The sequence below is a fragment of the Ptychodera flava genome, chromosome 3 (assembly GCF_041260155.1).
Source record: "Ptychodera flava strain L36383 chromosome 3, AS_Pfla_20210202, whole genome shotgun sequence".
Lineage (NCBI taxonomy): Eukaryota > Metazoa > Hemichordata > Enteropneusta > Ptychoderidae > Ptychodera > Ptychodera flava.
Genome location: NC_091930.1, coordinates 422594 through 449745, shown reverse-complemented (window position 1 = coordinate 449745; position 27152 = coordinate 422594). Strand labels below are relative to the sequence as shown.

Below are 27152 nucleotides of genomic sequence, written 5' to 3'. Positions count from 1 at the left end.
CTCAATGCTGCCGTTTGGAATGCTCGCTCTGTAACTGGAAAAATTGGTGCCATTGCAACAACCCTGATTAACGATGATTTGGACATTTTTGTTCTCACCGAAACATGGCTCAAGAATCAAGCTGATCCTGCAATCGCTGAATTCAACTCGGCCATTAGTGATATTCTATTTACCACCAGTCTCGCTCTAAACGTAGAGGAGGCGGCGTTGCTGTAATTGCCCGTTGTAATCTACGTGTTACTGAGAAACGAGCCGGTTCATACCAATCTTTTGAGTGTTTGGACGTCATGTTTAAATCATCTAGCCAGTCTTTTCGTGTTATTATCATCTACCGCCCACCGAAATCGCAGAAGAATAATTCAACCGTCAACGAGTTTCTTGCTGAATTTTCCATTCTACTTGAGTCCGCTGTACCGTTGCCCGGCCATCTTATCATCGCTGGCGATTTTAACATTCACCTTGATGAACTGAACTCGCCCGACACAGTCAAGTTTATGAACCTGTTGCACTCGATGGGGTTACATCAACATATTCTCACACCGACACATAACAAAGGCCATATTCTAGATCTCCTAATTACACGTTCGACAGATGAGCTTGTTCACTCGGTGGATGTATCGAACTTTATGAACTCTGATCATAGTCTCATACGGTTTGATCTGAATCTTCGACGCCCTACACCCAAAAAAGTGAGTATTTCGCGTTGCAATTTCCGAACTGTTAGCATCGACGTCTTTCAAGATGAAATCTCAATGAAGTTGTCCACTTACCCACTAGATTTCGACGCTGAAGTCATTTCTACATTTTATTGCAACACCGTTACGGAGATATTAGACACTTTAGCGCCCATTGAGAAGAAATTGGTTACTGAAAAGGTACGTGCTCCATGGTACTGCGAAGAGCTACTGATGTTGAGAAAGAATGTGAGACGGCTGGAGTCAAAGTATCGCTCGACAAAGCTTGAGATTGATCGGCAGATTTTTCTGATAAAGCGAATCGAATATTTTCGCCGCTGTGACGAATTAAAGGCCGACTACCACCGCGCTCGCATCCAAGAAGCAGATGACAAGAAGTTGTTTAAGATCGTCTCTGAATTATCTGATACGAAAGCTATCAACGCTAAAGCTCTACCCAGTGAGATTCCATTGAAGGAACTACCATCTAGATTCCTGAGCTATTTCAACTCCAAAGTTGCCAAACTTCGTGAAGGCCTCATTAGTTACAGTACCGACACCGGCAACACCTTACCATCTCATAATTTACCAACTTTCAGTGAGGTGTCCGTGCATCAGGTCCGTACTTTTATTGAGCGGGCAGCTCCAAAATCATGGGATCTGGATATCTTCCCGACAAACTATATCAAGAAATTCGCCTCTGTTCTTGCACCGTTCATTACGCATCTCTTTAATGCATCACTATCATCTGGTGTCGTTCCCAGTTATTTTAAATCTGCGATCATTCGACCATTGCTGAAAAACCCGGACCTTGATCCAAACAGTCTGAGGAACTACCGACCTGTGTCAAATCTGCCATTTTCTATCGAAATTACTTGAACGGGTTGTTGTTTCACAATTGAACATTCACCTGACTAACCATTCACTGCTAACCAAGTTCCAAAGTGCGTATCGTGCTCACCACAGCACAGAGACTGCCTTTCTGCGTGTGCATAATGACATCATGCTCGCTCTCAACGAAAAGAAAGATGTTCTCCTTATCATGTTGGACTTGTCTGCTGCCTTCGATACGGTTGACCATAATGTACTCCTTCACAGACTTCAATTCCGTTTTGGCATCACTGGTAAAGCTCTATCATGGTTCGAATCCTATCTCAACGATCGTAATCAGCGTGTAAAGATAGATTCATTTACATCACTTAGCACAAATATGACATATGGCGTCCCCCAAGGTTCTGTTTTGGGACCAATTCTCTTCACACTGTATACAGCGCCACTTGAAGACATCATTGTCAAGCATGACTTCAACTACGTGTTGTATGCGGATGACTCGCAGATTTATGTTGTGTGCAAGAGACCTGATGAAGTGCAAGTTTCTCTTGAGATATGCGTAGATGAAATTCGCCGGTGGATGAGATCCAATATGTTGATTCTCAACGACAATAAGACTGAGGTGATTCAGTTTTCGTCACGCCTGAGATCAGATGCGGTGAAAATTTCAAGCCTTAGGATAGGCGAGTTTGATATCGCCCCGTCCACTTCAGTTCGCAATCTTGGTGTTAAACTCAACAACGACGGTTCTGCTTCTGATCATATTAGCCATGTCTGCAGGAAAGGTTTCTACGCACTATCTAGAATTGGCAAGATCCGCCCATTATTGGACAAATCTACAACGGAAAAGATGGTTCATGCATTCATTACATCTCAGCTCGATTATTGTAATAGTTTCCTGTATGGTGTTAATAAGACTCAGCTGGATCGCCTACAATCACTTCAAAATGCTGCGGCTCGTCTCGTCTCCCGGACTCGGAAATTCGATCACATCACACCTGTTCTCATTGATCTTCATTGGCTGCCAGTTGGTGCTTGCATCAAATTCAAAATTTTGTTAATCACCTATAAAACCATTCATCGCTTCGCACCACTGTATTTAATCGATTTGCTTGAAATTTACACCCCAGTGAGAGATCTCAGATCAGCTGACTCTTTGCGGTTGGTGCCACCTCATGGAAACTTTAATAAGACATATGGGCAGACAGCATTCTCAGTTTGTGCACCTGCTCTGTGGAATTCGCTGCCGCCAGTGATTCGCAACGCCAAATATGTGGACTGTTTTAAACGTCTTTTAAAAACTCATCTTTTAATCAGTGCTATTTGTGATTGAGTTTTTAGGATCATCATCTTCTGTATGTTTTTTTTTTAACTGGGACTCTTTAACTGGGATTTTTTTAACTGGGATTTTCAATTTATTCTGCTGCTTTCGTAATGATTTTTTATCACAGTCTTTTGTTTTATTTTATTTTTATCAATTAATCTTTTACATTTTTATCACTGTCTTTTGTTGATTGAAAGAGAATGGTACAGGTGTTGATAGATTTTGACATTGTTTGTTTTCCTTTTTTCTATTGCTGTTGCTGGTTTTAGTATCTGTTTGTTTCTTTTTATAATATGTAAATCGCACTGAGACGTATGTGTAGTGCGTGTAAGAAATAAATATTATTATTATTATTATTTACTTTATTGGGTTTTGGTTCTTCTTCAATTGAGAACAAAAATATGAAAGTATCTAAAAGGTATCTAGCTACCTTACACGAAAGTCAAGAAATATTTACACAGTGTTATTGTCTAAAGAATCAACGATGAGTTCCCCGAGCTTTGTTCCGTCCTTCTGTACTCATTCTTGGATTAATTTGTCCTGTGAATTAATTGTCAATTATGCATGTGTAAATTAAATTGTCATTTAAAGTCGTGTATTATTTTGGACCAAAGTGGAAATAAGGCTTAAGACTTTTCAGCGTCGTCGATGCACCAATAGCTTTCCGTCCTGCCGATTTTAATAACTTGCTGTTGATAATCTGTGTTAGTATTATTTTTTACGGTTTTCTTCATTATTTCGAGCAAAAGTAATAAATAAATAAAATAAAAAATCAGTTCCAACACGTCATTCCTGCAACAACTTTAATAGATGTGTACCCAACATCGAGGCCAGTCGTCTGATGTAAACATGTCCTCCCAGTGGCTAAAACTTACAATTTGTGATCGTGAAACACAAATATGGTTATGGTAAGCAACGACTTGTGGGCATCCGGTATCATCGATGTAATGTTCATTTCTGTATAAATGTTGGCAGCTTTTAAATGCACCATGTCATTGTGTTATTACTCAGCACATCACACTATTCAATATTCATGACTACCTATTAAATGCACAAGAGATCCACTGGCTCCAAAAGGTCTAGAAATGTTCAAAACATTCAGCTTTGCAGAAGGTGTGTCTGACAACAGGACAGTACGAAAACACATCCCAGAAAGGTTTGAATACCAAGTTGCTCCAATGAACAATCTCATTATGACTGGACACATATTCAACATGAGATTTCAAGGTGAACATGAATCAGCTCATGAATACATAACTGCATTGATGACTCTGGCAAGCTTTTGTGATTATCGTGTTGTTTGATCGACAAGAAATCCACAGAAAAACTTATACATGCTTTTGTGACATCGCGACTTGACTATTGTAATAGTCTCCTGTATGGGATTCAAAAATACCAACTTGAAAAATTGCAGTCTGTTCAAAATGCTGCTGCACGCTTAATTAGTCGTACACGGAAATGTGAACACATCACGCCTGTTTTAATGGATTTGCATTGATTACCGGTAAAAGAAAGATTCAAGTTTAAAATTCTTCTCCTCACTTTCAAAATCCTAACAGGTAAATGCCCAGAGTATTTGAAGTCACTGATAGATATTCAGGTTCAACGACGTGTTCTCCGTTCCTCTGATAAATTATGGTTAATTCGGCGTAATACGAGGAACACTACTGTAAACTATGGTTTCCGTGCTTTTTCAGTTGCTGCTCCAATATTATGGAATGAACAAGCGTTTACTAATGCTATTTTAAACTGTTCGGTTCAATCCTTTAAGCGCCAGTTGAAAACTGGTCTTTTTAAGGAATGTTACTGTGTTTAATGATATGTTTTGATTTTCTTTTATTTTCATTCTTTTCATTGTTTGTGTACAGAGCACTGAGACGAAGTGTAGTGCGCTTTTTAAGAAATAAATAATAATAATAATAATATCGTGATCTACTAGATCAGCTAATCTGAGACAGAATAGTCTATGGCATACGCTCCAAAGAGGTAAAAGAAAAACTTTTTCAGAAACCAGACTTAATCTTGGCAAAAGCAATCAAAATCCAATGAGCAGTCTAAGAAAAGCATGCAGAAAATGAGTAATGACAGTAGTGCCCATGCTCTAACGTCTAAGGGATGTGTTGACAGACTCAAACAAACAACTGGGGCTAGACCAAAGATTCGTCGAGATGACAAAAAGAAATGTGGTAAATGCGGTACGAAACAAGCAAGAAAACAATGCCGGAAAATTGTTTTAAGTGTCACAAAATGAATCACTTTTAAAATACTGATAGTCAAAGAAAATTGTATGAACTTGAAGCAGATAACACTGACTCTGGCAGTGAATCCAGCACACTATACGTCGGGGGAGTGAAGGAAAGCTCGAAAAAGAAAGTCTAACAAGGCCAAACTGAAATAAACTGGGTGACTGCTATGTAATGATCATTATCTGCGGGGCGGATGTGAGATTTAAAGTAGATACTGGCTCTCAAGAAAACATTACACCACAAAGAAGATGAACAATCCCATGATAACGGTTCAAAGAAAGACTGGAATCACACTTACAAGCTACTCAAACAACAAGATAAATGTACTCCGCAAATGCAAACCGATGTGTATTGACTATGAATGAGAGTTCTACATAACACAACCACATTAGCCACCACCGCTAGAATTTATACCATCACAAGACTTGGAACTAATTAAAGTCGCCCTGATTCTGGACACAAAGGAAAAAGGAAAGGCAAAGAAAGCAGGAATTATGAAGAAACTTCTTTGCAATGGCTTAGGATGTCTGGCTGAAACAGATCACATCAGGTGAGATGCAACAGTAACTCGAGTAGTACACCCGCCGAGAAAAATATCAGTCACACTGAGGGACAAATTATAATTAACCCTCGCTAAAATGTGTTATGCAGGTCATTTCCCCCACATCATCATGACCTGAGTTTAATTAGTCTAGAACATTCTCAAGGTCACTGCCCTTAACAACCTCACAACCTTTAATTCAATTAGTCATGTTTGGAATATTTCGGAAATTTAATTAGTTGTGTAAGAGAGATAATTTTAGAACAGTAATTAGCATTTCAACAAAAGTTCTAGATTGTTCTTATATGTCCTTATGTAAGCACATGGTATAAATAGGGGCCAGCAGAGCTTGCAGTCAGACATTTGGGATCGTGTCTCTTGCGTGTTACTTCAAGTCTTTGGAAACTCCAGCAGTATTAATTTCAAGACTTTTCAAGACCTTCACTGCCAACGCTGCATTTATACTGTGGACTTTGTGCAACTTCAAGCCTGCAAGCCAAAGGACTGTTCATTCATAGGACTGACTGTTACAACTCTGAGACTGGAGCTTTGCCGTCCCAGCTGAGATAAGTAGTCTGTACACTTTTACAATTTGTATTCTATCCCTGACTTAGAAGTGTTTTATTTTCGTAATAAATTTCGTTTTACACGGAAACTGCTGAGTTCACCTTTTTGTTCGTTTTCTGTCAAGTAACAAATGGAACAGCTTCAAGTCATCCGTAAATTAGATGAACATCAGACTTGGTAAACTCAATAGTCGTGGTAGAGAACAGACGACTGGAAAAATCAGAGCATGTCTTGACCCAAGAGATCTAGGCAAAGCAATCAAGCGTGAACACCATCAGCAACCAACATATAAGACTTTATCATACATGCTTTGCCTGTATTGCTATTCTCCTATTGTGTAGACGGTACTAGTATGAACCCGTATTTTAACAAGTGCAAATACGAATTATATTTTCACTGTAACCGAACTACTTACAGCTACGCGTACGCGTGACCTTCGCTGGGATGTTCACATACATGTAAAACTGCTGAGCGAATAGACTTGTTACACTCAAAAACGTAATTGTGAGTGTGATTATGGTCAAAATTTAGTTTTTTTCAGTCAGTTCATGGGCATTGCACTTAGGTACAAGTGCAGTTGTACCAAAAACATACAGACGAACACATTGAAAATGCGTATGTTTTGCCGACCCGATACCTGTCATCGTTCACGGCCAGTCGCATAAGGTGGTGTTTTCACATCGACTACTCTATGCTGCCGGAGGTTACGATCTAGATCGACAGAACCGCTATATGAAAACTTTCCTGTTGACGAGTTTAAGTATCTGAGTGGTGAATTACATCGTTTACAGCCATAAATGAGCCTCAAAAATCCAACCGCACTGAAAATACTCGCGACAGACAAGGTGCACATATTATATTTCCGATTTGTACCTGTCAGTAAGATTCACAGGTCATGAAACTTTGTTGTCCGGTGGTGCTGGTGCTGGTGTCGGAGACAATGTAAGATACGTGACTAGGGAAAGTAAAACTTTCGTTAAGGTTGTCTTGAATGAAATTTAGTTCTATTTAGGCAAGCCGGTAACGAAAGTATACGAGCAGACGATGAAAATACCTTTGAAATGTTTTATTCGTACAGCAACAAAATCACGAACGAGTTACGACGCTACAGCTTACAGTGTACTCACTTCACGTTTTCCCTAATCCGCTCACAAATTCCTTCCTAAGATGGCAAATTCGGCATATTTGACGACTGAGGACATGTATACTTCTTATAGATGAAGTGACTGGTACGGCTATTTTGACTGTGCATTATAGATGTCACAGAGCTGTCAGTTTCATGCTCTAAGCTGCTCGATCGAGTTTGAAAAGTAACGTTGGCGCGGCGCGAGTATTTTGACCTGATTTTGGCGGGCCTCATAACTTTCGCTAAGTAATGAGGTTATGTGTCAAACACGAAATACACAAATTATACCCACTCCAGCCTATATTTTACATCCACAATTGAACTCAAAATAAATCTTCTTAAAAGTGTAAAAACCTGGGTCGACATCGCAATATTTCAATTGTTTGCTTTAAAAGTGTGCCATAAACACTTCTTTGAAGTAGAATGGCCCAACAGCGCAAGAGTATCAAGAAGTGATACGGTTGTCATCACTCCTTAGCTACCAACTTTTTATCAGTACAGCGATGAGCAAGCTATGTCGATTCCAGTTGATTTCGTCGCTAATTTCAGAACGTCTGCAGGAAAAGAGTCATACCAAAGCATGCATGTATGATAAAGGGGTTATTACACGAAGTTTGGGCGATAACGCGTCGTATTCTCGTGATGTGTCCGCATTTTGACTCGTTGCTTCACAACTCATCAAAATACAGACACATCACTCGAATATGATGCGGTATCGCCCAATCTTCGTGTAATAACCCCTAATACAATATAATACAATACAATAGCTCTTAATTATCCCAAAACGTGGGCAATTCTTTGTACGACAGCGGACAAGTCAAAAAGTTACACAGATAAGACATGTATAAAATATCTTTAAAAGGTCAGTGACGTTAAAACACATTAAAAGCAGAGATGACTAGTCGTTTCTGTTTTGATTCAGTACAGAAATTGCGGTGGGAATGAACGAATGTTTTGATCTATTTGTTCTAGTTATTGGAACCCTATAACGCCGGCGAGATAGTAAAATATTGAATTCCTTGTAAAGTGGGAGGTGATGATTCCTGACTATAGAATTGGCTTTGTGTAAAACTTGTTTTTTATACAATGTACTGAGACTGCTATGTTGTACTCAAATTATATTACTAAAGATGTTTACTATTCTACCAAGTTTGTTCTTGCACTGTACAGTGAGGTTTCCAAACCAGCAAATGATTGACAAACTTAAGACAGTTTCAATACATGATCTGTAAAAAAGCACAAGCATTCTTCTGTCAACTTTGAAGAAATTCAATTTCCTCAAGAAGAACAGACGCTGCTGGCATTTACATAAAATCATATTAATGTTATCCTCCCATCGCAGCTTATTATCCAAAATAGAACCCAGATATTTGTATTTCTCAACAATTTCCACTTCTTTACCAGTAACAATTGTTACATCCGCTAATGGTGCGTCATTCCTGAAATCTATACACAAATCTTTGGTCTTATCAATGTTAAGTTCGAGGAAAGAACTTTTACACCACTTTACAAAGTCATCAACCACTGGCCCATGATTTCTTCCATGATTTTGGAGTAGACTGATTAACTCCCCTTTTAACACTAAAATCAAGCTCACAACTCTCATTTAGTAGTATGTATTCGGTGAGTTTCTTTTCCGTCTTGCACGTGTACATCTAAACTACATGCGGTACCATGCATTGGCCATTTTCTACCAGATCATTTTGGTCTAGAGACAGTAGTGAAGTATTTGTCGCCTTTTCCTTTTACACGTGCGAATTTGGACACCGCATTTTTAACACCTCTTATGTAATTACACTTATTCATTGTGAAAACGAACATGCCTTCCAAATTGTGCTCGCATATTTGTATGTATTTGTGCACGTTCTGTCACAATGCCTGTCTACACTCGAAGCGATGTGTGTGTTGATTTTTTTTTTTTTTTGCCTCTGTTAACATGCCAGTCATATACCAACAAAGTGTATTTTTTTATTCTTCATCCCATAGATATGCCGAAGGCAAAACGAAAGTCAAATGATAAAGTGGACCTTCAGAGTACATTTAAAGCAACCACTTCAATAGGTAAGTTAAGGAAATAATACAATGATAATGCTTTCCCTCTGTCGAATCATACAATTCAAAGAATAGATGCCACCCCTGACACAAATGATGCATTTTTATTTCAACTAAGCATTTTTTTTATGGTGTGTTTTAAAGGGAAGTGACACTAAAGCTAAATTTGTCAGTGTTTCCTTCATCTTTTGTTGTGGTGTAAGTAAGTACGCCAAATATTTTGCCCACAAATATAATTTTAATCAAGTGGAAAACTTCCTCATACAACCAAATATACATGATTTTCTGTAGGGCTAACCAAAAACGAAATTTGTCTATTGCTACTAAATTTTCAAAGTTTGATAATCATAACTACTCTAAAACGACAAAATGGTAAAAACGACAAACTGGAGACTCTTACTTTGGACAACATAACAAGTGATTTTTGATAGTGGTAGTATTTATACACTCTAATCCCAAGGATAATTTATTTTAAGCTACATAATGTTTGTCCGCCGCAGAACACTTTGAAATCAAGCTTTCAACTCTCATTAAGAAGTATAGATTCAGTGAGTTATTTTTCACCCTGCACGTGTGCATCTCACGGAGTACCCGGAAACTATGCAAAACATAACCAATTTATCATGGTCTCAAATGTACGGAATTTTTTTATTAATCTGTGGTAACCGGATACTAGCTAACCAGTCATATACCAACGAAGTTTGTTTGTATTTCTTCCATAGATACACAGAAGGCAAAACGGAAGGCGAATGACGAAGTAGAACTGTATTCCTTCCAAGAATCACAATAACACCACCCGACTCGGGATAACCATTTGACCTCAAGTTTCCAGTCAGACCTGCATTCGCCATGACAATAAACAAAGCGAAGGGTCAAACGCTAGACTACAATGGATTGGATCTTACGGAGCCTGTGTTTACTCATGGCCAGTTATATTTTGCATTATCAAGAGTTCGTTCATTCAGTAACATATGTATATATGTCGTAGAAACAGACACGGAGTATTTTTTACTGATAATATTGTTTACACAGAGGTGCTATTTCCTGTGTGATACGATTCGGAGACCTTTATTGCCTTAGTAAAGAAAAAAAATCGTTTGATAAAATTAAATCCTTAATTTGATCTGTGATTATTTTTCTATTGTCTTCTGCTGAGTTAATATGTTGACCGCCAGTCAGAAATTGCACCACTAACCGAGTATGTTGAAATAAAATATATAATTCAGAATATGTAATTATGTGTAGTCATTTATCAATGAAACATTATTCCCTTGGTACAGAGAAAAAATTATATCATTACATACCAATCCTGATTCTAACTTCCTGTCATTTGGAATTATTTTGTTCTGGCGAAGTCAAAAGGCATATTAGCAGTGAAAAATGACTCAAATGTGCGAAAAAAGAATGAACTGATTTGCACAATGAGTTGAATCTCCTACAGCATGTACGCGCATCGAATTGAAACTCTATGTTGGTTTTACCATTTGACCACTCTGGAAATCAATAAATGAAAAGTGATTAATCTAAAATTGACAGGAATTTATTATTTTTTTATCTTTTTTTAAAATATATGCTTCAAAATAAAACCAAAACGTTTGCATTAACATCAAGTTCGTATTCAAATAGCAAGTTAATTACATTTATAATAGGACTGTATGAATTTCATTGGATATTTGTACATTTCAGAGTAAAGACTGTATTTAGTTCTACAAGTGAGTTCATATTTTAGTAGACCACCAATCGCAATATTTTTCTCCATTTGCCAATACTTGTGAATAGTCCATTTACCGATCAGTATAAGAAAATTAACAAAGTTTTCATCATCTTGAGAAAAATTATTCATACAACAATAAAGTACAATGTGTTTTTCTTTTATGTACATTGGCGTTTTCAAAAATTTACTGAGAATACATTCTATATTATTGCAGAAAACTTTAGACAATTTGACAGGGCAAAAATCTGTGTTCGAGGGTATCTACCTCTTTACACACTTTACAATCCATTGACGTTCTCTTGTTCCAAAAGTAGAGAAATTTATTACATGGAATAATCCGTGACAAAAATTTCCAACTAAATTCTATCAACTTCAACTCTTTTGTCAGTGATTTTGTTAGACTCCAACATTTACTGAGTTTAATATCCTCAAGTGAAATTTGTATTCTGTGACACCATTTTTTGAGAGATTTTGAAAGACAGCTGTGGTCCATTCCATTGTATTATGTATCGCTATCGAATACGACTACGTTATTCCATCAATGTCATATGTCAAAAACTTTGCAGATCACACTGAGAGCTTACCAGCCTTTTACAAGCAAGTTTTGAAATCATGGCTTTTAACAAAGCGTTGTATTCAACCAAATGAAAACGCTTCTGTAAAATGGTCAAAGTTTTTGAATATCTTCTTTGTAGACAATGGATGTAATAACCTTTTTGCTTTAAGCAAAAGCTACAGAGTTCCCTTACAGAAACTTACATGTAAACAAATGTACACGATTTTGACAGGAATTTATTCTCACGCTGTGCCCGTGTGTAACACGGGTTCCTTTCTAGTTCTAATCAAAAAATATAAAAATACCAAATTGAAAGTCCCTTGATTACGCCGTTTTTTTTTATCCCGGTGATAATGAGGGGGTCGCGGGCCTCGAACGGAATGATGTTCAGTTCAGTCGTAGATAAAGTTTTATGATTCGGACTTTGATTTACTTGACTTTGAGGTGATTCGGACTCAGTATTTATCTCTTATCTCTCGCGAAATGCCCTTAGCGAAAGGTTAGATCATGTTTTGTCTAAATAATGCATCAAAATATTGCAAAGTTTGTTGAAACAACATTTGATAGACATTCATGATGGATTCCTGGAGCATGAAAAGGTGTCGAATTATTCCTCTGGTAGTGATTCGCATGCTTTTTACAGAACTCTCTTTTACGTTGTTAGCCTTTTCTATTCAAATTAGATAAACCTGTTTATGCCAGCATAAGCCGCATAAACGCTAGAAGCGAGGACTGCGTTCCTTTTTTAAAACATAGCTTACAAACCACAATTTACCGGTGTTACACATTATTTTTGAAAAGTCCCCCTGAGCTAAAAACACTGAGAGTGACAGTCACTGAAGGAAGACAATTTTCACGAAAACAAGGATATCTCTCACTGCGAGACGTCGTTGAAAGGCAACCAACGCCAATATCGTAATCCCCACCCCATGTTACTGCCGACATACCTTCAAAATGACTCAGCTGAAAGTTTTGTAGCCATCGCTGAATTTTTTAAAGGAATATATATATATATATATATATATATATATATATATATATATATATATATATATATATATATATATATATATATATATATATATATATATAAATTTAAAATCATATCATTTAATGGCCAAAACAGTGACCATGAAGTTTGAATTTCCATTTCCACATTAATGTTGGTATGTTAGCCCTGTTGCTGTAGCGTAGCCTCCGTCTATTTGAAATTTCACTGGACGAACGCGGCGAACCAATGATTGCTCCTTTCTCCCTGTTTCTCTTCGTTTCTTTGTCCCTCTACATGTATCCACAGTCCCTCTATCCACATATCTCTATGTGGATAGAGGGATGTGATGTATCTTATTCTGTGTCTGTAGCTTCATACACAGTCGTTGTCACCATACGTCCATGCTGTCACACAGAGAATCTATCTATCCACCCACATGATCCATCTAGCTATTTGTCTGTCTGTTTTTTTATTTATGCAAATAGCAAAACTGGTTGAGAGTTTTATAGTTTGTTCCTTTGTGAAAAACACTTTGAATGACAATCACTGGAAGAAACTGGAATGCGAAATGTATTGCCCGGTCAACTTCCGGTTCGTCTAGTCTCGAGACAAAGCCGATCTCGCTTGTGTGAAACGCTAAAGTTCTGAACACAGTCACTTGTGATCTATTCCGCTCTTGGACTATGCGCCCCATAGACGTGTGTACATATGCCTGAGAAAAAGAAAGTCAGGAAACCAAATGGCTATTTCGTAAAGGGATTATGCCACCATATCAGGCATATGTACACACGTCTATGGGGCGCATCGTCCAAGAGCGGAATAGATCACGAGTGACTGTGATTTCTCGAAAGAAGTTCAGCATTGTAATAAAGTGAAACTTTGATCATGACACACTACAATAATATCAAGAGATCGTTCGGAAAACGGGTAATGATTGAATCAGGTGATCATAGCCTGGTAGTTCCAGAAAATTATCTGATTACATCCCCTTTCTCGTAATGCCATGGAAATTTGAAAAATTGAAATAATCTGCCTCGTAGTCGTTTTCGGGGCAAGGATATGGTGAACAGTTGGACGTTCGTTCGCTTCATTGCTTGTCAACATGCAGAGGGTAGGCAAGATCAAAATGTCAGAAAACAAAATCTTCAGGGAATGTTACTTTACTACAAGTTATTGATGTTAAGCTCGGACATAGACACTCGAGGGTCTATGGCTCAGAGAATTTTTTAGCATTCACAGCAGAACAAGGTCGATCGACACTCTTTAGCAACAGTAAAATTGCGCACATGCACACGTCACTGATATTAAAACCTATCTTTAACTAATGTTTTACGACTGAGAAGTGTGCCTTCACGATAAGTGCAAGCATAATGTGATTTCAAAAAAATTGAAAAAAGTCCATGGAAATTTGCCGTGTAAATTTTCTTCTGTAGTACTGTTTGATGCTAGAAACGAATCTGGCTCCATGCTTATACCGATACGTTGTACCGCTGTGTAAACCGCTGATGATTTATACACGTCTAGGTATAACATGATCGAGTGTCAATGTACTCTTGCATTGCACGGTCAAAACCGGTATCGATTTATCACCCTGACAGTCCCTCCTCCAAGCAAGAGACGTCCTTTTCTAGTTCCATGGGCCATACCATGGAGGTAAGGGTCAGCCATAGTCCGTATCGTGTTGAGGGGATCGAGGGTGAGCATATCATGGCCCGCATTGCCATAATGCTGGCCACGCGTGAATGCTGGCCAGAAAATTCATCGTCAATAATCCCCTCATTATCTAATACTGTGAGCAAACTTACTTCATTTACACTTCGCCGCGAAATGCATATACAGGTGGCGCTTTTCGCATCTGATTAACAGGCGTTAATAGGTGTCAAGTTAGCGTCGGCGAAGTTGTAATAGTATGCCATGTTTAAAAAAACACAGAATGGCAGAAAAATTCCCTAAATAAAAGTCTACGAAGATGAAGGCTTATGATCAAGATTTGCTCACCATAAAGTCAAAGAAAATGTATGTCTCTACTTGCTTAGTGACAACCGATATTCCTTCTGGATTTAGAAAGACTATGGCTGAATGATTACTTGAGGAAAGTTTGAGCAAATTTTTAGTCTTTCACTTTAGAGGCGTGTACTACCATAAGAGGGTGTTGCACCCAACATAGTGTATTTTGCTCGAAAATCAGTATTTTTTTAATATATTCATGAACCTTTAACTCATTTGTTAACAAAAGATTAAAATATTGGTTCGCTTTACCTTTTAGCTTGTCAAGCAATCGTAATTTGGGTGATAGAGAAGTGTTAATTTATGCAAATGAATACAAATCATCCGATTTCATGGCTTCTCTTTTCTCCCAATTTTCAAGATTTCCGAGTCTGTCTGTTTCAAATTTTCTGAAATTTTCACATTATGTTCTTTGAATATAACAAAGCGACTATTTTATTTGCCAATTCTTATCATTTGAATAAGAGTCATTTAATTTCGCTGATCATGGTTCTAATCACTTTTGAAAGTCAGTTTCTAACCCTTGCCATGTTGGAATGAGGATAATTAATGCAAAATAAAATAGTCGTTTTTTTACCGTCATGTTTTTAATATATATCATTAATTCCAAAATTGAGAATTTCCCCTGAAATATGTACCAACTTCATCCTTCGAGTAAAACATTACTACCATACTAAACTTCAGATTCTCTTGTTTTTGAAAATATGGTGTATGAGCGGGTTTCCTTGCCATCTTTGATGAGAAATATAACTTTGAAAAAAAACTGTGTTGGCAACATGCATCTTCACCTCAAAGGAAGTAAACGATGAAGTATACTTTTGGGCAGTCTACAACCCGGGCCTGTTAGTACAGACTCTATTCTCTAGCACTTCCTCCATAATTCTGCACATACTTTATCGTCAATATCTATCATTTGGAAACTATGTCTAATCCATTGCTATCTGCTAACTGTTACTGCATTTGCTTGTCTATCATTCAATCCGAGAATATTATAAGGCAGTTTCGTATTTAAAAGTGTTGCACCATTTGTCATTTTAGGACAACATCGTTCAATCAGGTCATTTTTTCCATCTCGACTATAGCTACCTCATCGCCTTCGCTGGCTTTTTTTTCTATAAATCACAATGAAAATTAAATTAACCGAAGACGAAAATTGACTAAATATCGAGTTCACAACAGGTATTCAGTGTGTCGTACTTTTTACAGTCTATAAAGGCTATATCTTTATCTGCGATACTGTATAAAGAGGAACGGTCCAAAGTTTTTTGAAGGGCTAAGCACAAATTTATGAGCCTTAGAGTAGGTTGTTTTTTGGTGAGTTAGGAATTAACGGTTGTAAATCTACATTGTTGTTTTCATTATATTAGCTAAATGACACAGGTTATACGATGTCATTTGATAAGCCCTTCAGCTGTATTTTCCAGCGTTATTGATGCTGTGGCAACGATAACCTCTGGTCTGCATCGATGACATGGACTGAAACGCAAATATCTGAATGTTTTTTACAATGTATAAATTGCAGGCCACGAAGCTGTTTGCTGAAAGAAGTCTTTACAAGCTGCTCCTTGCAGTTACACATTTTCATCGTACAGATATGCGTGAAGTGTTTCTGCGATAGTGGATTTGGCTGCGCGCGAGTTTCTGAATAAACCATGAGAAAACATGCCGCCAGGAATTGTCCGGTTTCGCAGGCTCGTTATGTATTCAAATATATGGCATAAAATCAGCATAATGAGGCATTAGCTGATGACGTAGGATTATCAAGTACGGTTTCCCTGGATTAGTGGGAGGAGAACTTCGTTAATTGGGATTAGCTGATGAACAAAAGCGGGATCCAAATCCATGATGCTCTTATGTACTCTTTGTATAAACACCAACTGCTACTTCAGTCGACCGAACGACGGTAAAATTGTAGTTCTTATTCCATTATTCTCTGTGACAGCGAATTCTCGATTTCAAGGTTTATGCTGTATAAGAATTAACAAAAATCGTAAACACAACAAAAAAGAAATACAACATTAAAAAAAACAAAAACAAAATGATAAAACACCGTAACAGACAAAATGGCCGTGGAAATAAATCAGCCATCTTCCAAAGAAAAGCCGACAACAACATGAAATTCATCAAGTACCCTCCATAATAGCACTAGGTAAAGGCCTTAAATGCATTCCGACACCAACAAAACCAAGCAGAATAAAACTGCTTCAGGATTTCAACAAATATGGTCGCAAAGTGAGACTGCGCTACATCATGAGACACAAACAATCGCAACAACACCCATTCAAGGAAAAATCAAGCTGGACTCCCCGAACAACAAAAAACACAGAACTTGAAAGCTATCTGAAGCTGCTGAACTTGCACTTCTAGAGATATCCTTTCAAACAAGGAAACAAGAAATGTCGCGTGCCCAAAGAATCGCGATAAACCAGCTTGCAAACAATAGACAAATTACCATAAAAACCCTTCGACAAGGGTCGGGGTATCGTCATTGTCAACACAAAAGATTACGTACACGAATGCGAAAAGCAATTACGCAACACTCAGTATTATACTCAACTAGACAGTGACGACACAGAACAAACAGTAAACAAAGTACACGAACTGTTTAACAAAATGTACGACAAGAAACACATCGACCATGATACTTATAAGTATCTTGATCCAAAAAACATAAAAATCCGTACCCCGCAGTGGTACTTATTGCCTAAAAGTTCACAAACCACCACAAAAAATCTAAAAGACACACTAGTCTAAACAAAATTTACAAAAGTAAAGAAACATAGAACAAACAAACCGAACCACCAAACGGACTCACAACGAGACCCGAACATTAATATACTTGCCTCGCTACTCGAACAGCAAGACCACTAAAATTCATTAAAATAAATTTTCACAAGCACAAACTAAGGAAAGAATCTACACTGCGACTGATGAGAAACCACACTCGGGTTTCGAAACGCAAGCGTCAAAGGGCCACTCTATCAACATTGTAACACCATAGGCCCGGCTGCGTCTCGCCATAAGCTTTCCCCACACAAACAAAACATTACCGTACACACTAATCCAAACTTCCCTACAAATATCTGAAGCGAAACAAAAATTTCATTAACACAAACAATCGGATAAGAAAAACACATTTCGAAACGAAACAAACACAAACTCGACACAAAAAAAACATTTCGGAAAGTTAGGTGGGGAGCCTCTTTCACATTTTTACATACGAAAGATTTGGATTTTTGTTTCACTCAAGGATTGACACTGATACTTGACTTCTTTTGTCACCAAAGTAAACAATCACTGTCTTGAGTGACAGCTTACGCTCTGCATATATGCATAGAAAATGAACACGTCATGGCTAATCCATGCATAAATGCATGTCAATTAATCGGGTTACCCGTGATTTTCACGGGTTGAAGCGGTTTGAAACCGGACACTTCCTGGCGGCAGTACTTGGCATGCAAGTTGGTCAGCGGCTGATTAGGGGATAAAATACAATTAATATGACAGATTGAATAATTAGGTCTACCTAGGCTGTTGTATTCACGCAAAATTCGAAGTTGAAGTCAATTAAACATTTTCTTACTCCTGTACAAGTAACTTTTTCAACTTGGAACGGTATAAGGAGAAAAAGACCGCTATGGGGCAAAACCGTTCGGTATGGGAAGCCGTAGGGAAAATTCAATGGGGGGAGTTTGGCACAAGAGTTTTTCGCTTGTGAGTCGGCACGGGCGCTACGGTAAAACGCGTTGGAGACGATATCTGTGAAAGTGACAGACACTCACCACAGCCACACCCAGTCGAAGAAAATACAATATTCTGCGACAACCTTAAGCTGCGATAATATTTTGGTACAACAATGACTTGTCAAACATATTAGTCGGGTCTGAAGGCAGCGCTCCCATGCATTCCATGGACACATTTTTAACCTACACTTTTGTAATCCTTAGGGTCTATATTTAATGAATTTTGATGTTCCCAAAATCAAATATTGTCCGATTGGGTTCATTTGGCGCCATCTTGGTCGCCATCTCGACCGCCATCTTGGATTTCAACACTGGGGTAGGGGTCACATATTTACCGGTCGACGGAAACAGAAACAATAACATACTATAAACGTTACATTTTTAGAAAGCCAACATCATGGCCATTTCATTGATATATAACTTAATAGGGATAAATTAATATTCGAACGTCGATTAGACTTTATATCGGCCATCGATCGTAAATTTTAAAATTTGCTAAATTCCACACCCAATAATTAAGTTCCCGTTCCACAAAACAATTTTTCATAAGGTATTTATATATTTCTTGGAAGAACTCAGTGCAAGAAACAAGAAAAACAACATTAAAAGTATGTGTGCATTTAATGGGTGCATGAGCTTGTTTTCTTATTACGCGATATGCCATATATCCGTGTGTATCATTAGGCTAGGGGTAATGTTTCCCTTTCTGTTTCGAATCATGAATGACCACACCATAAAAGTGTTCCATTTTTGAAAGTGCTGCATCAGGACGTTCTTCACATATATAGATTTATGGGGAAAAGTCGCATATTGGAAAGTTACAAAGCTAAAACCTTTAGTTTGTGTCGATTTTAAATGACTTTTTAAAAACAAAATTACAACATATGGGGTAAGGGGTAATGTTTCCCTTTCTGCCTCGAACCATGAATTATGAAACCATATACTATTAAATGTTATACTGTTTGAAAGCTGTGGAAAGGGACTTACCAAACATGTATAGTTTTATTGGGATATGTCGCATATATTTAAAGTTACAAAGCTTAAGTTTTTCAGTTTATGTCAATCTAAAGTGATTTTTAAGAACAAAATTATAATATAAGGGGTGGGGGTAATGTTTCCCTTTCTGCCTCGAACAACGAATTATGAAACCATATAAATGTTATACTGTTTGAAAGCTCTGAAAAATGCCTTCGTAAAAATGTATAGTTTTACTTTGAAATATTGCATGTTTAAAAGTTACAAAGCTTAAGCCTTTCAGTTTGTATCAATTTTAGTGATGTTTTGAACAATATGCACAAAACAGTTAGTCCGTTGGCCAGTTATCGAAATCATCCCTCTAAGGCATTTTGCCCACTATGATTTTCTGTTAGCTAGTATTCTCAGCTGTCATAATCTGCTTATTTGCCATTTAACTGATGGTGTGTAAGACTGTAACGACTTAATTTGTAGGGGGCTGTCACGCCCTCGCTAGTAAAATAGGAGTGGTTTATGGGTGACATATTACCGCTAGTCGGAAAGAAAAACAACAAAGTACCATAAACAACACGTTCTTAGAGAGTCAAGATAATCCCCTTACCATTGGTTTACAACTTAATGGGGATAAATCAATATTCAAACATCGGATTCGGTTTTATATCGGCCATGAAATTTAAACTGTGGCAGGGCACGCTTACCCATTCCGGACACCTGGTACCACCACTACTTTGTGGTTCAAGATGACCCCATTGCCTTTGTCATTTTCAATATGTTCCTTGGACCTGGTAAATTTCTTAGTTACCTTGAATGATAACGATTATTGGACCTGATTTGATGTCTATTTAAGCCCAATAATTAGGTTCTTGTTCCTCCAAACAATTTTACAAGGTATTTATATAAGTTTTAGAAAAAAATGCAATACAGAAGAAAAACTATGTTGGAAGTTTGTATCTTGGGATTTAGAAGCATATATAATATGTAATATGTCACATACCTCTCTGTAATAGACTTATGCTTTGCCTTGCATTGAGGAAGAAAATGCTTAGAAGAGTAAACCGTAGCTGCTAGCTAATTTTTGTGTCTTGTGGTTCCTTTGTTGTTTGTGGAGTCCCTGTGGACTTGTGTTTGAATTTATTTTTCTGAGTTTTGTCGTCGTATTATGTATCGGAGTTTCATCCTCAGTATGAATTCATTTGTGTCTTCTAGGAGATTGATTATTTGACCTTTTGGTGTTGATATTAATTTCAAGCCTTTATTTCAAGCCTTTATAAAGAACGTTCATTTCTATATTTGTTATATTTGTGTGAAGAAAGATTCTTAGTAAATCCATTTTTGTTGGTCACTGTGTGTTGTTTATGTTTGGTGTGTTGTAATATTGTGTTTAAGATATTTGTTTGTCATTTTGTGCGTTTAGTTTTGCTTTTTTAGTTTTATAACGCTTTCTGTTTCTGAGTTTTTTACACAATTTCGTGTGTGATCATGTTTTGCCAGTGTGTTACGGTAGTGCTATTTAAACCGGTGTGTTGGGTATATAAAAGGCCCCCAACTCATTTGAAATTCATAATGACGTTTGAGTGACAACTGGCAATAGCTAGGTAGACCGCTCCGTTAATCAGCCTAAACGATTCTCAAGCAAAAAGTATTAGCAAACACCTAGGCCATGCAGGTGTCCGCAACGTTTCACAAAGTTTTTTTTAAAACTACGACGACTTTGGGAAAGTTACAAAGAGAAATCGCTTCTGAACAAAGGAATGGCCCTCAAAAGGCAGTTGTTCCATGATTCAAAGTAACAATTGTCAATCATTCGGTGACGCGCAGAGGTGTAAACTGGTCAAACATTTGCTGTGCATACGAGGAGAATTACGGTGTAAACAAACCATAAGTATGCTTAGAGTTATATTAGCAGACAAAGGATGAAAAATTTGTGTAAATTGTCATCAACTCTTTTGCTAGCATTTATGGTGCAATGACATCACGAAAGTGAACCATTTTCAGACGTGACTTAGCAAGAGGACTATACTTGTAGTACGATGTATTCTTGCAAAAAAGCGCGTAAACTTTTAAAAACAAAAACTGTAGGCAGAGTCTGTAGTTTGCACCGAGAATGACATCAAAAACAACCTTCAAAACGTGATGGTAGCCTCCATGATCAATTTAATTATAGTCAATCGAAGAGATTCACGTTTTTTAAAAAGTTCCAAATCTACGGCCGAACTTGACGGTACCAAACAGTTGTTTTGGATATATATGCTGGCCACGAAAACGGCCGTTTTTACACGTGGAAATGACATGTCGTGTTCGGTGGGCTGGTAAGGTTTTGACATACCAATTACTATGAAAATAAACATAACTCATGATGAGTTGTCGATATCACCCGCCAAGCAACTGAGCAGCCGACCGTTATCTCAATTATAGGTATCGTGGTACACGAGATCAAGGAAGTATCGACCCGTACGTAATGTTGTAAACTTCCTTTATTTTCTGATTTTAATAGCGATCGGTCATGACATAGCCGTTTACTTATTTCCTATCATTTTCCTGACATGTTCCTCCTTCAATGTTCAGTTGGATACAGTTTTGTCAACATTTATCGGTAGTTAACCATACGAAATTGCCAATTTCGGGTTATTTGTAATTTTCTATAAGTTTATTATTTTTTGATAATTATTCGACTTTGTACGGCGCCAATATTCCGTATGTAAATGGCGGTCAGTAGCCGAATCATTCACATAATGAACGTTGATATGGCCTGAAAACTTCAGAAAATTCATTTAAGCAAACTCTTGAATTGTTTGATGAAGTTGATAGTTTTCCTTTCTTTCTTTTTTATTTCGAGTATTTGCCATGGCATAACTAAGACGTACCTTGAAACGATGGCCGTACGTATATATATATTAGTCCGAGCCTGAGCGTGATCTGAGAGCAAACAAATCCGCAGATAATGCTAACGTTACCAACCGTTACCATTATGCAGAGCCATGCCCCAAAACGCCCGATCAAACTTGGCACTCGTCATGATCCCGGTCCATATCGAGCTGGGCTTTAAGGGAAGTGCGGTGGCCTTTGAAAGACCCTTTGGTGTGGTTTTTACCGTAGTATAGAAAGAAATCCGACCTATCGTTGTTGCTGTTAACGTTTGTGTTGATTTTAGCCTCATTTTTGCCTATTTGAAGATTCGTCTTTGCAGTCTTCCATCCTGCGTTCTCAGGCTGTGTAGTCAGTGTCTTCTTCCATCCTGCGTTCTCAGGCTGTGTAGTGAGTGTCTTCGATCTCTCTCTTAAGTTTATGATGTACAAACTGTCTTGTGTCCCGGTTCTTTATTGGATGTATAGGTAAATAGTTAGAGATCAAGGTGATAAATTGGTTGCCACGGTCTCATTCCAGGTGTTGCCACTTTTGAAGGAATTCAACACTCGGTATTTTGGCCTGGTAAGTATGCCTTTAATGTGTACATGAAAGCTACGTGGTACTGAATAGGGGCCTCTTAGGTTTCAACACATTCGACACTCTTCATGAAAGTACCGTTTCTCGCTTATACCCCGTTGTATGAGTAACTGGGATCGGGAATGGGAAAGGCTCAATTAATAGCCATCTTTGCTAATATTAATTATTTCCCTAGGGAAATAGTTCGGATCAAATTTGGAAAAGTGCCAGGTCACATAACCGTAGTGTCGTCTGCAGCTTTTCAAAAATGGCGGGTGACTAGTAGAACGTTGTATGCGTCTGGGATAGGTGACGACACATTCTCTAAAACAGATTTTCCAACATTTTCCAACATTCCAACAGCGTAGGAACCTGAACAGCTCATTGACGGAAAAGATTAAAGTGCAACTAAGGATGTCGCCAGGTATGCTTAGAATATTTTTTGAAAGAAAGTGGTACCACGTACAACTGAAACCGCTGTACATCGCCCAGTAAACTTGTCACAATGGATTGTTGCGGTGCAAAATATCAAAACACATTAAAAAACTATATAACAATACAACATGAGCATGTGGTGTGTTATAAAACACCTATAACCTGGTCTTTATTCGGGCTATAGCGCTCGTTTATTACCCTCGTGGCCGTGTGTTACCAGAAACACATCGCTATACCCCTCGGCCTACGGCCTCGGGGAATAGCGATGTGTTTCTGGTAACACACGGCCCCTCGGGGTAATAGACGGGCGCTATAGCCCTCATGACCAGGCAATAGGTGTTTATTATAACACGCCACATGCTCATTCCGTGTCGCGATTCGCCAGAATACGTCACGTGACGAGAAAATAGATACGTCTAGTCCCCACCGGATCGAAAAAAGTGACGTCAGAGGGTATTTTTTGAAAAGCTATTTCCCTAGGGAAATAGTTCTGACCAAATTTGGAAAAGTGCCCGGTCACGTGACCGTCACGGGTGGAGTGTCGTCTGCAGCTTTGCAACAATAGCGGTGACAGGAACGTGATGTGCGTCCGGGATAGGTGATGACACATTCTCTAAAACAGATTTTCCAACATTTTCCAACATTCCAACAGCGTAGGAACTTGAACAGCTCATCGACGGAAAAGATTAAAGTGCAACTAAGGATGTCGCTAGGTATGCTTTGAATATTTTTTGTGTACAATAGACGCTGTTTATTGGTATTTTATGCGGGAACGAGCCTGAGTGCGGGGATCGAGGCTAGCCATGTGCAGCATTCATATTGCAGTCGCGGACTTGCTAAACCTGCACCTTCCCACCAGTCCATTTCTTATGTAAGAATTTTTTCTCAAATGACACTAGAAGGCGCCCTGGATTATTCGTTCACCGAATGGTGCGAAAAGAAACACCTGACAAAGGACATGATAGACAAGTTGGTAACGGAAGAAATAAGTACGACTGAAGTCCTGAGCACCATACAGGAACAAGATATCGTTGCCCTGGCGCTGGCCGTTGGGCCAGCGTAGCCTTCTGAGATGAGCAGTACAAGAGCTTGCATCCACACCACAAGCTGAAGATAAGAGAGAAAAGGTAGAGAGTGGCGGGAAGAAAGGGACAGAAACGCCTGTTACAACGAAATCATTGGCCAAAGACAAACTACTGAACGAGCTGGTAGAATCATTAGGGAATGACACCCCTTGGGACCTTAAAGCCCGCTGCGGTGGGACCCGGGATCCAGCTTACGCAAAATTTGTGTGGGTGTTGATCGGGTGTGTTCATGTATAATGAGTATGTAAGTAGCGGTCCAGAGCGTTGATAGTTTATTTGCGTAATCTGTTTGCGCCCAAATAAGCTCAGACTGGCTTTAGCTGTACGCGTATAAGCTTCTTTGAACAACCTTCAGCGCATTTCGAGCGGTGATCTCACTCTAGAACGGCAGTTTTAGACGATCAGAGACTACGGTACAATGAATGTATACATACCTGCTACGATCTTTCGCAGCTTGCGCTGATCGAGCTTTTGCCATTTTCAATTTACAGAACGGAAAGAAAGAATGTGTACTGGAGACCTTGATAAGTCATGAGCGGCGTGGGTTTGTAAAGTGAGAAACATTTCTGAGTGGCCGCACAGTGTGTTGTCGATGCCTGTTCATGCTTGACATGGACAAATCACGCCTAATAGTATGGAGACGACATTTCTAAAAATCAATCTGCCACCTTCGTGTGATTATGATACTTTATATCTTTGCTTTATTTCACATTATTACTACAACGTTCCACATCATTGATTTCCGGGGTTGTGTCATGACGAGTTTGAAGGACCAATTCACAGTGATTTTGAAGTCATCTACCAGACAACTCGGAAAATCGGAAATGTACAGTCTTTTACGTCTTATTCTCGACCGCGGGTCATCCGGGTACTTGCGGTTTTTTACGTCATTTTTGCGTCACGGCGCCGTGGTGAAGTTCGAATATTTCAACCACCAAACCAATATTCAAAGTGTCAATACACATAAATGACATAACTTTTAGTTCTGCTTTTTTCCACACAATTTCTGTATCATTCGCTCTTCTGTATCGTCTGATCTCTCATTCACCGTGCTCTTTGTTTTTCACCTACTGACGTCACTCCGCAGTCGAGAATGGTGCTCAAAAATATTTGCTATTGCTTGAATATGATGCGAAAAGTAGAATACATTTCCGTCAATGTGGCCGCTGTACAGCCCGAAGTCGCAGAGTAGCAGAATTGCGTTTCTTAGGGAGGTTCACTCGTTCGAGGACGTTGATTCTAATGAATTAGCTACCTGAATGCTGGTGTCGCAATGTCTTCGTTTTTCTCGAGGGTCTATGGTTATTCACACACATTATGACACTTATTCACAATTATTGCATTGTTCCTCATCATACTGCTCTACGTTTTATTTAGCCCTATGTGTCGTGAGTGCTCGGCTGTAGCATGGCTCGGCCGCTGCAGACTACCCGGGCGAACACCAAAAACACGAATGCTTGTGCAGCGGTTGAAGAGCAGCGACGAGGACGGCTGCTCCTATGCGGGTCATCAAAAGGTCAATCAAGCGATGTGTTGTGCCGATACCATCGACCTTGTAATGACCCTCATCAGATAGACGCAATATTCCCCGCCATATTTCCACAGCTACCTCAATGCATGCGTACACAGGTTTGAAATTCTTTTTTTTCTCTAGCGGTCAAAGTTTCTCTGGTAACACAGTCTAAGATTGGTAGCCCAGGGAAGACAACTGTTAGCCCATTGTGTGCGAGCTCTATTGAAATTGTGGAAACATCCACGTATGGCTCAAAAGAAACAAAAAAAAACATGGCACAGTGTGGAGGGACTGTGGACAAGGGCGAAACTGCATGCTAGACAAGCTATATTTCCAATTCAAGTATGCGGTTGGTGATATCGAAGTTTGAACCATGCCTGTATGCCACTATCATATGATACGCAGTGCTAAAAATTATTGCATGTCATTCAGCTGTTGTGACGTGAAAGACGTGGAGTGTACACATCGAAAAGAATATATAGCCAAGATGTAGTTGCGGTTCAGTCTCCATGGATAGTGGTAAAGTATCAACGACAGAATTATTGAAAACTGTAGCTAAAGCATTTTGTAAGGATGCACGTTGAAGTCGCCGAATGATCTCGATCGCAGTGAACCGCAATCGTTTGATCATCGCACATTTTCATGGCGTTGAAACCCAAAATCCTCAGACCGAATTGTGTAAAAGGGAACAAATACGTCAAATTTTGTGTCACGAGCATCGATGACAAATGTGTGTATATGTGCTGTCATGGACGTAAACCCGACTCCCGTCTACGTATCTTCCGATATTTTTATTAATTATCCTGCGAGGAAAGGGAAAGAATCATAGCTTGTCAGCTGACACACATAACTAAAATTGCCTGTAGTGTGTCGGGGAATCCACTTATACACATGGTAGTGTCCAACAAAATTTGGTCTTAGTTAGGGACGAAACAAGTTGGGTTTGTATAATTTAGGGCGGAGCCGACTGTGCATGGTGGAAACACTTAGGCGATGTCTGTAGCTATAGCGACATGCGTTTCTCGTGACAAGCGAAGCCTGTTCGTGACAAGCGTATCAGTGCTGGTATCTGATAAGTCTACATCTGTCGAAGGTGTGTGAGGGAATTGCGATCATGGGAGGTGTGAAAGGGGTTTTTGATTAGCGGAGGTGCGTGTTGGCCCAAATGACAATACCAGAAGAATTTAGGAAGACAAAATATGCATGAAATTGGTGGGAAAATTTTTACCGAGAATTTCCAGGAAAATATTTTGTCTGGTTGAATTTTTTTATTTGCTGCATTTATAGTCCTTTGTCCGATGTATAACAGCTTTTTACATGACACAGCTCTGAAAGTTTCTGATAACACT

The 27152-nt window shown here is 38.7% G+C and overlaps 2 protein-coding genes across 2 annotated transcripts in view; one reads left to right on the top strand and one right to left on the bottom strand.

Annotated features, from left to right (window-relative positions):
• Window positions 1-27152, bottom strand: part of LOC139129404 (uncharacterized) — a 355444-nt gene that overhangs the window by 254211 nt on the left and 74081 nt on the right. The gene's annotated exons all lie outside the window — the stretch shown is intronic.
• Window positions 288-1553, top strand: LOC139130270 (uncharacterized). Its single transcript, XM_070696023.1, has one exon. The coding sequence runs from the start codon at window positions 288-290 to the stop codon at window positions 1551-1553; it is 1266 nt and encodes a 421-aa protein (XP_070552124.1).

Bases quoted from the DNA above. Each gene is read 5' to 3' on its own strand.
- LOC139130270 (XM_070696023.1), top strand. From the start codon at position 288: ATGTTTAAATCATCTAGCCAGTCTTTTCGTGTTATTATCATCTACCGC.